This window comes from Euprymna scolopes, chromosome 31 (assembly GCF_053919585.1).
Source record: "Euprymna scolopes isolate OS-2025 chromosome 31, ASM5391958v1, whole genome shotgun sequence".
NCBI classification, from domain to species: domain Eukaryota; kingdom Metazoa; phylum Mollusca; class Cephalopoda; order Sepiida; family Sepiolidae; genus Euprymna; species Euprymna scolopes.
Window position 1 is genome coordinate 54356921 of NC_136512.1, and position 14831 is coordinate 54371751.

The 14831-nt window shown below is 33.4% G+C and overlaps 1 protein-coding gene across 1 annotated transcript in view; it reads right to left on the reverse strand.

Moving 5' to 3' along the window:
* The window catches only part of LOC145255751 (phosphatidylinositol transfer protein alpha isoform-like), a 164331-nt gene that overhangs the window by 68621 nt on the left and 80879 nt on the right, over nt 1–14831 (reverse strand). The window contains exon 3 of the mRNA XM_080114397.1: nt 2758–2945. Within this exon, the coding sequence (XP_079970523.1) occupies nt 2758–2945 (188 nt within the window). The remainder of the gene's footprint in view (nt 1–2757; nt 2946–14831) is intronic.

Below are 14831 nucleotides of genomic sequence, written 5' to 3' on the forward strand. Positions count from 1 at the left end.
TGTTCTCCATGCGGGGCTTCACTCGTACCAGGTGTCGTCTGAGTGTTGAATACCGTCCTGATGTTGTAGGGAGCACATATTCTCTGAATCTTTTCGGAGATGCCTCGTATATATGGTAGGCAGACCGTTGGAGGTTTTTGGGTTTCATTCTCCTCTCTTATACTATTAACACGTCTGGTGGATAGTATGCTATCGAGGTAGTTGTTACGACGGAGGGTATTCTTCAACCTGACCATTTCTTGGTGGTATGTAATGGTATCGCTACTTATTGTCTCTGCTCGATGTTGTAAGCAGCGTGCGATTCCATGTTTGATACTGTATGGGTGATGGGAGTTAAAGTTAAGGTATTGTCCGGTGAAGGTAGGCTTGCGATATACGGATGTCTTAAACCCATGCTCTGTGCGTGATATGAGTATATCAAGGAAGTCCAGTTGGTTATCTTTTTCTTTCTCCATTGTGAACTGTATCGATGATCTTATCGAGTTCACATGGTCTAGGAGAGCCTGGATATCTTCCTGATGGGGCCAGAGTATGAAGGTGTCATCAATGTATCTTAGCCACATGGTTGGCTTTAAGGGAGCTGAACCTAAGGCCATGTCTTCAAAGTATTCCATGTATATGTTCGCCATCACTGGTGATAATGGCGAGCCCATAACTAGCCCCTCCTCTTGTCAATATAGGTCAGTACCCATTCTGAAGTAGGTTGTTTCTATGCAGAATGTCAGCATTTCCATTAAGTTTGGCAATGGTACACGTGCGCTCTTCTAGGGAGAGGTCTGTAGCTAGTTTGTCTTGAATTACTACTAGTTGGGATTTTAGTGAACAGGCTAACCACATCTAGGCTTACCATTTGGTTTGTACTGGTGGGTGCTCCCTTGATCAGTTCCGTGAAGTGGGCAGAATTCTTTACATGTGTTGCTGACTTGCCTGCTAATGGGTTTATTATATCCACAAGGTACCTGCTCAGTGGGTGGCATGCTGAGCCTCAGCAGCTCACTATGGGTCTGAGTGGAATACCGTCTTTGTGTATCTTGGGGAGACCGTACATATGTGGTAGCTTATTGTAATGCTGCACCAGCTGTCTATATCTCATCGGAGCGATGTGTTCCTTGTTTTTGGTAAGGATTTGTATAATAAAGGGTTGGGATCGAGACTCCTAACAAACGGTTCCTCAGTTTGATACAAAACACCTGATGAAGGCCGGAGGGAAAAACGGCTGAAACGATAACAACCAAGATGAGGAAGGAAGTCAGACAATCTCAATCAATGTTAACCATATTACTTTTCATGCTTGCATTTTCTATTGTAATATATTTTTTTTTTGGTTTTAAATCTGTATAAACGATTTTTCTTGTAGCATTTTGTTGTAATTAATCTTTTACTGCTTTTTCATTCGTGTAGATGCCAATGTGGCTTGGAATCCAGCAGACGATTGTATTTATTTATTGTTAGAGTGAATATCCTGTTTAATAGTTTTGTGACCAGGGAATCGGTCATTGATGACTACACATCCTACCCCGTCTCCATCTCTTGCTCCATCTGTATAAATTTGAAAATGTTCTTTGTATCTATTTTAAATCTTGTGTGGTTCTCCATGGAAAGTTGAAGGATGGATTTTTATTTTAAAGTACCTAATTTTAATATTATGGATAGTCATTTAATTATACCAAATGGAGTTTTTGATTTATGGATTTTTGCTATGTCTATTTGTAATTCAGTGTTCAAACCCAACAATTGGCAAGTTTTACAAAAAGTAAACATGTGGATACAAAAAAATATATAATTTTATTTATTTATCTACATTGTCAAAATTCTTTTGTTTGCAATTTTTCAAATTTAGACTAACCAGTAATTTTTGTTCCTTCCACCGATAAGAGCTTATTTTTGAAAATCCAAGTTTTATATATTCCTTGCTAAAACATTTATCTTTATATTATTAAATTAAATATACACACTAGGATACCTGTTCTAGGATGGTAAAATTACTCCCACCCCAAATAGTACAGTTTTGCTCCATTTACGTCTGATTATAGACATTAAATTAAGATGCTAAATCTTACATCGAGAATCTTTATTTCAATTTGATCAAAGGCTAATAAGAGTTTGATTCTAAAAAATGTTGAAAATTTGAGGCTTAAGCTAAATGGGTCTGTAGCAGCTATATGATAGATCTATTTCTTCTGTATATACACACACAATATCTTGTGTAGTAATAAGTTGACTATAACAGGCATATCCGAACTCTTGTAGAATACATGGGTGATTAGTGCATAACTACACGTACCTTTCTCCACTTTTAAAAATTTTCACCCAGTTTTGTTCACAATGCAGTTCCTGAAGGAGATTCTGTGGAAATAAGATACTAAAACCATTCTCTTGTTCTTCACCAGAAAAGAAGACAAAATGAAACTCCAGAACAACATCCCATCTTCATCCAAAGCCTGCAAACTCGACTTACATGCTTATGTTCCTTTCTTAATGAAAGGAACAAGTTGATTTTATTAGAGTGAAGACATTGGTATTTTACTTGGAAGCTGTGACCGTTAAGTCAAGCCAGCTCAGCCAGATAAATACCCACTCTTATGCCAAGCAGCTGTTCTAAAACTCATAATGATTAGTTAATTAGTTTAGGAGCAAATCCTATACTATAGAAATATATAGAGATACCCAGTATATATATTCTTAATCTTTTTAATCTAGAGGAAGCATTGTTATTTCCTTGAATCAATTTTGATTCATTTACATAAATGTACTTACTGTTTTAAATGGTATATCTTGTGGGTAAACTGGCCTGTGGTGTATTTTTTGCCGTTTGCGTAAAGTTGTTCTTTCGGAACGTTAACTTTTTCATCAAATGGTTCGTTTTTCAAAACTTCAATTCCTTCACCACCGCCGGTTTCATTCTTACTAGCTTCAGCTACAGAGTACAGTTGAGCAACTTGGTACTGGAAATAAAAAAACATATTTCAATGCAAAATAGGAAATAAAGGAAAACAGTACAAAACTGAAGCAAACTATGCAAGAAATATTTCAACTTTAAAGAGAAATTTGATCGTATTGTTTCTTTTAATAAAAAATTGCATCTTAACATGTTCAAAAAAGTTTTATGTTCACTGAAAGCTTATCTAATGATGCTGCCAAGAGTTTTAATACCAATTTTTATACCTTTAAAGTGAACACTCACTAAAAAAAGCTCAAAGAGAAGAATTCAATCACACCTTGTGCATTTAACATCAAAAAACAGCACACTTTGGACGTAAGTATTTTAGTTGCAAGAAAAAAAAAAAAACTTTCACTCTTTGAATATGGGCCTAATATGGTCAGAAATTAAATATTTCAACTTTCAAGAAAAAAGAAATTGGATTGTGTTTTCCTTTTAATAAAAATTTGCATCTTCAATTTTGCTTATTCAAGTTTACATGAAATGTTTTACTACTGAAAATTTCCATTTGTCTTTGGATTATTCAGACTACTGTTCCCACCTCAGATGTTATTCTCACAATCTTTCGACTTAACTTCTAAGTGCATCTTATAGAACTCTGGATCTGTATAGAATTTGGAACCGAATCCTTTATTTAATCCATGGAAGTAGGTTCTCATTCCTTCAGTCATAACCAGATAGAAATTGTCATCTGTACTAAGGATTGAATCTTCAACTTCCAGAAGACCATCACTTAAAATTGATTATTACTTAGAACTTTATCTGTTCCGGCACAGGGATAGATTTTTTTTTTTTTTTTTTTTTTTTTAGATTTGTTGTGTTACTATTAATATCTAGTAATTAATACGTGTAATAGTACACACATCTTAAAAAAAGAACTAGAATTGTCCACATGAACTTATGGCGTAACAAATGAAGTGGTATGTAATAATTAGTTCTAAATAACAGTCTTCTAGAAGTTAAAGGTTCCATCCTCAATACAGATGATAGTAAAAATAAAATTAATTACCTCCGGTCATGGTTGAAAGGAGAGCAACCTGTTTCCATGGAATAAAAGAGTTCAGTTTGAAATTCTAATAGATTTATAATTAATGGTTCCATATTGTATTAAATTCTTCCTCAACCCACATAGGACATTGTTCAACTATTTTGCTTCTTTGAGGTCTTACTCTTCATTTATAATTTCTGAAGGTTCAAGCCTAGTAAGACAGGCTAGAAAACTTCCTATCTGCCAATATCATTTCTACCATTCACCCATGCATGGAATATTCTTATCACATCTGAGTTGATGTACTACAAAATTTTAATTGGAATTCATCGAGATGAGTATTATTTATTAATTTTATTAATTGTGGACTATTATCCGCATCTTTTCTTAGTTGTTTCACAACGTTTCGCTCTGGCCTTCATCAGGTGGTAACTGTGACAGATAGGAACCGAATCTCCTGGCTGCATTCACTGCAATTACTGCCTTCCATATTTGTTGCGGAGATCAGGTCTTGACAAAGAACTGATGGTTTATTGCTTCGGAGGTAATGATACCTTATCATCACTGCACCAAACCATTTCCACAAAAATGTGGCAACTGTTGAAGCATTAGTCACTCCTGAAAGGCTTCCCAACATCAGCAACAAGTTTCCATAGCCAACATGTGCACTTCCAAATGATGGTATGGATGGGAAATGCAAGTGAAATGACCCCAATTGAACGGAAATGGAAACTCAAGAATGATCAGTTAATTCCAGTTATGACCCAAAACAATGCTGCACCTGACAAACTTGAAAATTATCCATTGCAACTGTTCAGAGGGACGCAAATTATCTATGCAGCTGCAGACGTTATGGCCTCCCTTGCACTGGTGTGTGTGCCCCTTGCCAGACTAGAAACTAACAACCCAAACAACACTCAAGAGGTTGATACCGAGGAGGAGGATGACACAAAATTGAAACTCTAAAACGTGCTCTATGCAGATAAAAGTGTTATTAACTAATATAACCAAGTACTTGGAATATAAGGCTCTGTTAAGTGCAATTAGGATTTGATATAATTAGATTATATAAACATAAGTACTGTAAGGTAACAAACCTTAAAGACGTTCATAATTAGTTTGCTATTGTACTTCTAAGAATAAATTATTTTGACTATTGCTTGTTGTAAGTGCATAAGATGATAGTGACCATCTGAAGGTTAAGAATCCAATTTCATGATTTAAAAGCTCAATAATATCCCTAGTTGTCTTAATGCATTCTTTACCACCAAAAATGTAAGAATAGACACCAAGATCAAATTTGAGTTAATAGTTATTGAGTTATGATCATTAAAGGTTTCGTGGGCATCTTGGACGCCATCTTGAAAAACTTTTCCTGGGGTCATAATTTGGTAAATTTTTAGTATGTTAAAAAAAGTACATTGAAACCTATCAGAATCAGTTGAGAAACATTTTGTTACAATTTTTTTTTTTTTGGGGGGGGGGAGTTAAACTGTACTTTGCCGTGACTTAAGGTGCATGCAAGCGATCTCAATATCAAGAGACTGAGGAAAATTTGCGAAGAAGAATAGCTGAAATTACTAGCAAGTGCTTGTAAGAAACAAGTAGGCAGTTATGGAAAGCGTTTGGAGGATATATAAATATTAGTAAATGTGTTAAATATTTTTGCATAGGAGTAATTTTATTTTTTGTTAATATTTTTCAACTAAGTGTATCTCCATTTCAGTTTTATTTTTAGATAGATAATATCTGTCTAAAAATTGAGTGTAATTTCATTCAAAGTGACTTAATATTTTTTTGAGAAATATGAAAAGAACAATGTATCAAATACTTTTGCTACCTGTTGTATAAAAACTAAGTAAATATAAGATTATGGAACGTTGGTCACAAAGTTAAAATACAAAAAAAAAAAAAAAAAAAAAAAAAAATATGCATGACTACTAAGTCAAGCAACAATTATTCTATGGCCACAATGAGCATTAAAAGTAAGCAACTTATATTTATCTGAAATCTTTTCCTTTAAATTTATGTTTACATTTATTTAATACATGACTAGGGGAAAAAATAAAATATTGAAGAAAGAATTCCTTATCTTGGAATAAAAATTCTCCATACCTTAATATCACATTACGACAAATGTTGTAAAAATAATCTCAAAATAAGACAAACCCATTTCAGATGAGAAAAAATATTTCCTGGCAAATTTAACTTAAAACTACTACTGGATGTTGCCAGGAAATTCAATCATTATAGTTGTATGGTAGATAACTATATTTACATTTTGTTTATATGCAGATAGAAACATAATTAGTTGACAAAAAATACTAGCAGGCTGCCCGGCATTGCCCAGTCGTAAAATATGCTTAAATATATTTTGATTAATGAGATTTCTTACTATATTGGACCTAATATATAGTACGGATTTAAGTTTGGGAGAAAAAAAAAAAAAAAAAAAAAAAAAAAAAACACTAGTGCCCCACCAGAGAATCGAAGCCAAAACGTTTAGCTTACGATTTACTTTTTCCTTTAACATTAATGTCTGAGCTATGAAGACACGTTTGTTGCAAGACTAAAAATTAAAACATGAACCAATAGCTATTACGTTATGCATGCATATTTGTGATAATGTTGTTTGACCCTCACCTGGCAAAGTTCATTTTTTTAAATTTTCACCGGTTTTCCCCCAGCTAAAAAACAAATATAAAGTTTTGTACGAGTTTGAATACCCTATATATTTAGTTTCATGTCTGTAAACCAAAACCTGACAGGAGTTTGCTACGCAAAATCTTTTAAACAAATATATATATGCATGCATAAAATATAGAAAGAGGTTTGTGTTTACTATAACCTTTTTACACAAATATGCAAGTATAAATCATGTAGAATATCTGCATGAATATAATTACATGTAATAATTAACTAAAGGAGTTTAATATAAATATCACTACAAAAAAAAAATCATTTAGGAGTATTCACTAGACACCCTCACATGACCAATCAAGTCGGTATTAATTATATCATTAAAAAAATAATTCTTATTTTGTGAGGTCATCTGCTTAAATAAGCACATACATTTCTTAGATAATCATTTTTTTTTTTTTTTTTTAATCTGCTCTTCCGCTTCAATTCTTACCCTTTTTCCTACTTGTTATCATTTGGCCTTTATTTACATCATTGTGCATGGTGACGAAATGCAAACATTAGAGATAACAAAATCCAGAGATGTTTTAGTGCAGCGGTTCTCAACCTTTTTTGACCCATGGACCCCTTTTCCCTTCTTTTTTTTCTTGGTGGACCCCCTTATAATTTTTGGTCATAAAACAATATTCTATTTCTCAATATAATTTTTTGAGCTTTTAATAAACAAATAATTATATAATCAAACTTTATTTTTAAACGGAAATGGTGCACGCTCAGTGTGTTGCCGTCCGACATTAGTTCCGTATATTGAGTTAGTGTTTTGTTTATGTAAATATGAACGAATCTGTAATATAACAGAGCGAATAAAAATTGTAAACACTTGTAAGACAATGTCACTGGAGAATCGGATTTACTGAAATAAATTGAATATTCAAAACTGACAATTCATTTATAAGAGAGCAATTCATAGGTCACGTGACCAAAGTTTTGCACTAATAGTTTAGCTACGCGTTTATAATTTCAAAAAATTTAAAAAATTTACTCGCAAAAATGTCAAAATTTTTCACAGATAAAATTGATTGAAAATCGCCCCCAAAAATTTGATTTTCGCCCACTAGAGGGCGATTCGCCCCCGGTTGAGAACCGCTGTTCTAGTGTATAGATTAGAAAAAAGTTTGTAACAAAGAAAATTTTTAAATATGCTTTTCTTTAGATATAAATTTGTTTTTTTCCAAAGCTAAAGCAAAAAGTGTGTGTACATGAAGGGGTTGGGGGGTGAGAAGTTATGCATGCAAAAGTAAATCGGTGCACATTTAACTATACAAAATAAACATGCATTCAGCATAAAAAAATCTTTGGGTTGAGATAAGGATACCAAATGTAAACAACTTTGTTGATGCAGCAGACAGTATTATTTGAGTTTGAATTAACTTCTTACAGACAAAAAATCTATTATCCTAAAGCACAGTCAACATTTATCTTCCAAAGGCTTCTTTTTTCATATATATTTTAAACACAAAATATATGAAAAAATATTTCTCAGTATTGGAAAAGAGTTATATTTGTTAAAAAAAAAAAATTAATTGTTCTAAGTAGCCATAATTTGCCAATAACTCATCAAGTGACTAGTTATTTACTAAGAGTCCAGCTATTGCTGTCACCTCACTGAATGTTTTTGAATATCCTTTATTTTTTCTACCATTCACTTCAACCACTTTTCTGTTCATTAACAGCTGAAAGTGATAAAAAGGAAAGAAAAACATTGGAATCGTCCATTATAAACAGGGAATATCATCAGACAATAATAGTATTTAACTGTAGTTGAAGAGGAAAAGAGCAGAAAGACTATTTTGGGATTTTAATTTTTTAATGTTCTTATATTTAACTGGCTTTGGAAATTTATGTCCCTCTTTAAACAATAGATGACCCAATGGATTACTATGATCGAATCGTTAGAAAATGATTTTTATCTGTAGTAGAATGGGTCCGAAAATGAATGGTCATGGTCAATGCAACTACAAGCATTGCAAGACAAAGCTCCTTTCCTTTAACAAGAAATCTTTGCCATGGTTGATAGTATTGTTTCCAAGATTCCAGCATTCAAACTTCTCAATTTAACATTCTCACGCAACACAATTTGGAATGAATACATAAAAGATACTGCAAAGAAGGCAGGTTTCTTCTACTGGGCCAAAAATCTTCTCACCGACCAGTTTCCTATATCTGTATGAAGCCATCATTCGCCCATGCATGTACTATTGTTGGGCAGACATACCTTCTGGCGACTTATTTCCCAACTGAGATAAAGTGCAGCACCAAAGTAAACACTGGTGTGAACAATCCTCCTTAATGAGATGGTAAGATGTTAGGTGATTGGAGACTTTTGAACACCATCTGCATTACATCCTCCATGTCCGATGACAGCACTTTCAAACAGTGTTTTTTGCTGCAAATAATTCCCCTGATGAGTCTTCCTAACAAGCTGGCTGTGTTATGTACTTTGTCATCAAACAGGAAAATGCATCTATGAAGTAATTGCCTCGGTTCCCTTATAGAGTTATAATTAACAAAAAAACTGGCTGATGATAAAGCTGACCTGGAACCCAATCAGGGCATTAGAGTCTACAGAGTTTGCCGTTGGAACAAGGAGTGAGTAGAGATTATTCAATTGCTGAATTCAAATTGTCAGGTCGAGTCAGTCTTAATGAGGGATGAAGTGGCAAGGATGGATGGAGCTGGCTCAACACACTTTGGTGAATGCCATTTCAAGTACATCTTAGCTGGTGCAATAACATGTTAGACAGGATGTAAAAGAGAATTTCTAATTTAATGTCCCGCACCGTCTACCAAACTTCAGTTCCTGTCACATCATTACAATTTTGACTCCCAGACCTGTTTTACAAATACTTCCATGGAATGTGTTTCACTGCAAAGGTTCTAAAATGCTAGCAATTTTTTTACTCTAACAGTTTTTTTTTTGGCCATTCTCCTTTAGAATTCCTTTCTACTTCAACCATGAAGAAATTTCAATGTAATGTATGAATGGACGCCTTGACACCTAACTCACAATCTAAAATATAAAAAACACACACACACACGTTTTTTGGAAACATTTCCCTTTATTCAGAAGACAGGCGTGGAAAATAACCTCCACCTTATTTCCTAAGTATAAAAAAGAATCAATAGTTTTAAAATGTCTATAAAAAGTAAAAAATATACCTAAAAATATTTCTAAAAATGTCAAGAAAATAAAGATTGTACAAAGAGGCATTCCACTTCAAACAACATATTACCGTTATAGTAAGAATTACCAAGTTTTCTTCAAGATGAGAGTAACCTCCATTGATGGGGTAGGAGGTGCAATATCGTCTTGTCAGTAGAATATTGATTTTTTTTTTTACAATGATATTCTGTAAAGACGATGTAATCAAACAAGGCAGGAGGAAGTAAGGTTATTTCTGCAAGATCGTACACCTTGTCCCAACAACGATATCAACTCACATATTGATTGGGGAATTTTGGCTGCACAATAAGAGAAAATTGTACCTTTTTCTTTTGTCAAAAATATATTTTACAAGGGAGTCACCACTTATCAAGGCCCAAAGGTCAGTTGAGGAGATATATATAACACAAGATTAAATTATCAAAATATTTCAACGTGATGAAAAATTGATTGTGAAAAGGAAAAAACAATTATATATTCATCAATATCTCATCTGTATTTAAAGACTTCCTCAGGATGATTGATTTTTCACATACACAAGAAAACAAAAAAGAATTAAAACAGAGAGTAAATAAGTATTCACCAAACTATGAAGATAATGGAAATTAAATCAAATTCATTACATTACATACTCAAAGTACTGCTGCAAGAACTTTCGCGGGCAAACAAAGTCATTGAAGAGTAAATTAAAGTAAATAAATGTGAATAAATTAATTTATATCAGTTTGATGAAGAAAAAAAAATCATTTTAGAAATAAACACACACCAGAAGATTTTGTTGGTGTTTAATGTTTGTCATTGATAAACTGTATTCAAAGAAGCAAATTCATGAAAGTGACTCATTATACTTTGTTTCAATTTACTCTATATGTAAATATGGAAGGAGAAACAAAAACTATATACCACTAAAAATTTGATATCTTTCCACTGTGCACATTTGTTTTAGATAATAGGAGAAAGGACAACTTAAAAGCTGAACAAACTTTGGAGACTTCATTCGTCCATAAAAAATTTATCAATCTAATTAAAAGAACTGAAATGCATCCAATATTTACATATGTTCTTTTACCCGACAAGTTTTTCAAAGTGAAACGCTTATTCAATCCTATTCTTTTCATATGTCCATATTATAATGCATTCAGGACATGTACATTTTTACCATGTTTGTATTCAATTAATAGTAGATAAGCATATACTTCAAAATGTAATATTTTCCACCAATCACAATCATTTGAATTTAAGTTTTTCATTTCCTTGTCATTTTTACTCACGAGAGCAAAGAAGCAAGTATGCCTTATTGTTAGGGTATCTTCCTGGTAGAGTCAACATGCGTTGACAATGATCAAGCAAACAAATTAACTTTGTTATTTTCAGAGTGATATCTCACCACTGTCAAAACTATGTAACTTCAAATTTCCGCTTATTCACATTTTTGTCTCTCCAACAACTTGTCCATTTTCTGTATTCTCTTGTGTAGGATTTAATGTTCCTAGTTACGTCCCTTGTCTGCTTTCACACATTACATGTCTTTCATCCATGTTTAATGTGTCATTGATAAACTAAATAAACTTGAGACGTTTTATGCAACTGCTGTATTCATATTGAATCTTTCATGGAGTCCATAGCAATACATCACTCACCAATTCATGCTTGCTCCTCAGACAATGACCGGCAAATCAGAGAAAGACACCTACGATTTGCCGGTCATTGTCTAAGGAGCAAGCATGAATTGGTGAGTGATGTATTGCTATGGACTCCACGACACAGACGCGCAAGCGGAGGACGACCTAGATCCATGTACATCCAACAAATAGCACATGATGCCAACTGTGAACCTGAAGATCTGAGGCAACTGATGGAAGACAGGAAACTCTGGAGAGGAAGAGTCACATTGGTCCGGGCAAGGAGCCCGTCATGATGATGCTGTATTCATCGATATAACAATACTATGACACAAACAATGGTTGCCATATAGAGAGAACATATCCAACATGCAAGCTTTACTCTTTAACAACAAACTATGCTGCCACTGTCGATCAAGTGTTAACTCAAGATCTCTAACAACTGAATCTTTACTCTTGCTGTCCATTCTCCCACACAGCACAGCACTGACTGAGAATGAAAACTCATTCACTAGGACTTTCTTTAATGAAATCCCTTGTTTTGTCAATTTCTTAGGACTGATTATCACTCAATATCTAAAATGGAAGACCTGTATCTTTATTGATACAGAAAATATCCAACTTGATCAACTCTCTACTCATAAAAGTCTACTCACTTAACTCCCCACAAAGGCAGACAAAGGTCGGTTTTTAATGTGGAGAAAATCCAGCTATACAAAACACACTGGCTTAGGACAAAAATTAGAATAGCCTCAGCTCAGAATGAGGTCTCTACACAGACAGAGGATAGAAGAGATGAAGTGTAGTATCAGACAAATACTATACTTTGCTCTGAAAGTGGAAAGAAATACAAGATATTCTAAGATAGAGATTGTCTTGATAGATTACAAAGTGAACTTCATAATCTAATGAACACTTTCATTCCAAATCTAAAATGGAAGACTTACATCAAATCTTTTGCCAAATTTGCTGGAAAAATGATTGAACCATTTTACTTCTCTAGAAAGTACCTTATTCTTGCCACAATCCTTTAATCATAAGAATCAGATACCTCCTAAGATGGAGTATTGTTCCCACATTTGGAGAAGCGCTGCTCAAACCACTCTTGTTTGATAGAGTATAAAATCAATTTCGCAATTTAGTTAAACATGGACCCCCCCCCCAAAAAAAAAACTATTTTTGGTAGTGAAAAAGTACTTTATTCCAATGAAACTTATTTTGCTATTTGGTAAATAGTTAAATATTCATATTGTCTTGGTGAAAATTTGAGTGCAAGTCAGCTAATTGTCAAGTTTTATTACTAAGTTAACACCAAATTGGAAAAATGTTTTGTTATATATATATAATTTTTCCAATATATTTATGCATATTTTATGACCAGGCAACACTAGGCGGCCTACTAGTATGTGTGTGTGTGTATAAAATTATATATATATGTATATATATATATATATACATATACACATATATATATACACACACACACACTAGTAGGCCGCCTAGTGTTGCCTGGTCATAAAATATTGCATAAATATATTTTAATTCATACAGAAACCGAAACCTGTGCATGTATTGTTTTTGCTAAACAGTTCACTACTTGTAAGTAAAAAAAAAAAAATACTGGAGCCGAGATCGAAACTAAAACCTAAAGACGGAGTCAAATACAATAACCATTGGCCAGCTTGACACGATCTTTAAAGAGTGTTTTCACACCTACTTATTAACATAAGTAACCAGTCATGTGAATGATTCATGCATGCGCATTCATGAAACAATTGACAAACAGATAAAAATCCGATGACTCCCAAGAACCAATTTTGACCCACTACCAGCTCCTTTTTCTGGATGAAAACCGATTAAGTTTTCCACATGTCTGAATACCCTATATTCTAAACTTCAAATCTGTAGATCAAGAATTTGTTGAGTATATAGGTTGATAAGTGTCTTTACACATGCACACACATTAGTGGCCGGGCAAGGCCACAAGGGAGACAAAAAAAAAAAACTAAGCAAAATTCATTCCAAAGCAGTAAAACTCAAGATGGCTTGCTAAGACACTATAGAAAATGTAGGCAAATTTGGGCATATTTTATTGGTTTGAAAATATAGGTTCTTTTTTTACCAATTGTCATAAAATTTTAACCATAGAATAGTATTATAATCTTAAAAAAAGCCTGCAAATTTTCATGTAGTTTTGTTCCATAGTACCAAAGATATGAGCATTTCAATATTTCATTTAGCTAGTAGTATATATACACATACACACCACTTCTTTTGGCAATTTTATAAGTTCGAATTCTTGGTGACTATTGATCAGAATTTAACAAATGAAGACTCATTTGGATAGCAAATGACTAAAATTATGCAGTGGGCTATGTGACATTTGCCCCTTAGGGTCGCACATTTTTAGAAATTGGGGGATCACTTTTCTATATTACTTTAACATAAAATGAGCACTCTATGGACACAGGGGGGAGGGGTCTGTTACTTATTTTTAGGAGTGGTGTTTGTGGCCAGGTAAACCACCACAAAACCTACCTTTTTTTAAAAGATAGGTTTTGTATTGGTCTACCAGGCCACAATTACCAAGTAACCCCTCCCCCCAAGTGGATATAAAGTGGTTGTTGATTTTACGTTAAATTAATCTAGAAAAGTGATCCCGTATTTTTAAAAATAATTTATTCATATCTTGGAAACTACTCATTTCCTGAGATTAATATTGTCATTGCCATTGAATGTCTATAAAGGTGGTAATTTTAAAGGATTTTTGTGAGTGGAAAGATACTGCACGTTTACCAATATTTCATAGTCATTTGTTTTGCTAGTTTTGCATATGAATTACAAAATATCTGATATTTCCCTAAAACTTCTGGCCTTGTGGATTGGAAGACTAAAACTTGCTATGGTTTCAAATGATCTGAAATAACAGCAAGGGGAGACTTGATTCCAAATATTTCTCATGTTATATCTCTTTGATTTTCATACATAAACTAAATTTCAGTGTATAAGTTCAGCCCAGCTATGCCCTATGTACTGTTCATAACTTTATGTGCATATATCTATAATATAAAGCTGAATGTCTATGTGTTTGGTCACAAATAGGCTCCTATATTGTTGACTATTTTAAAAAAACTGATTACATATAATGATAGAAGATGTATCAAGACAAGAATGGGTATGTTTGATCTGGCAGAACGGTGGTTCATTAAAATTGTGGGGTCTGCATTCGCCCCTGGTCCACAAAGTATGGAAATAAATTTAAAAAAAACAAAAAAAAACGTTTAAAGTGGTTTTGATATAGATGTACATACTTTGATAAGTATGTTTTAACTTAAATAGGGATGGTATAATAAAATTGTGGGGTCTGCGTTTGCGCCTGGCCTCCATAGAATGGGAATAGGCACAAACTTTAATAAA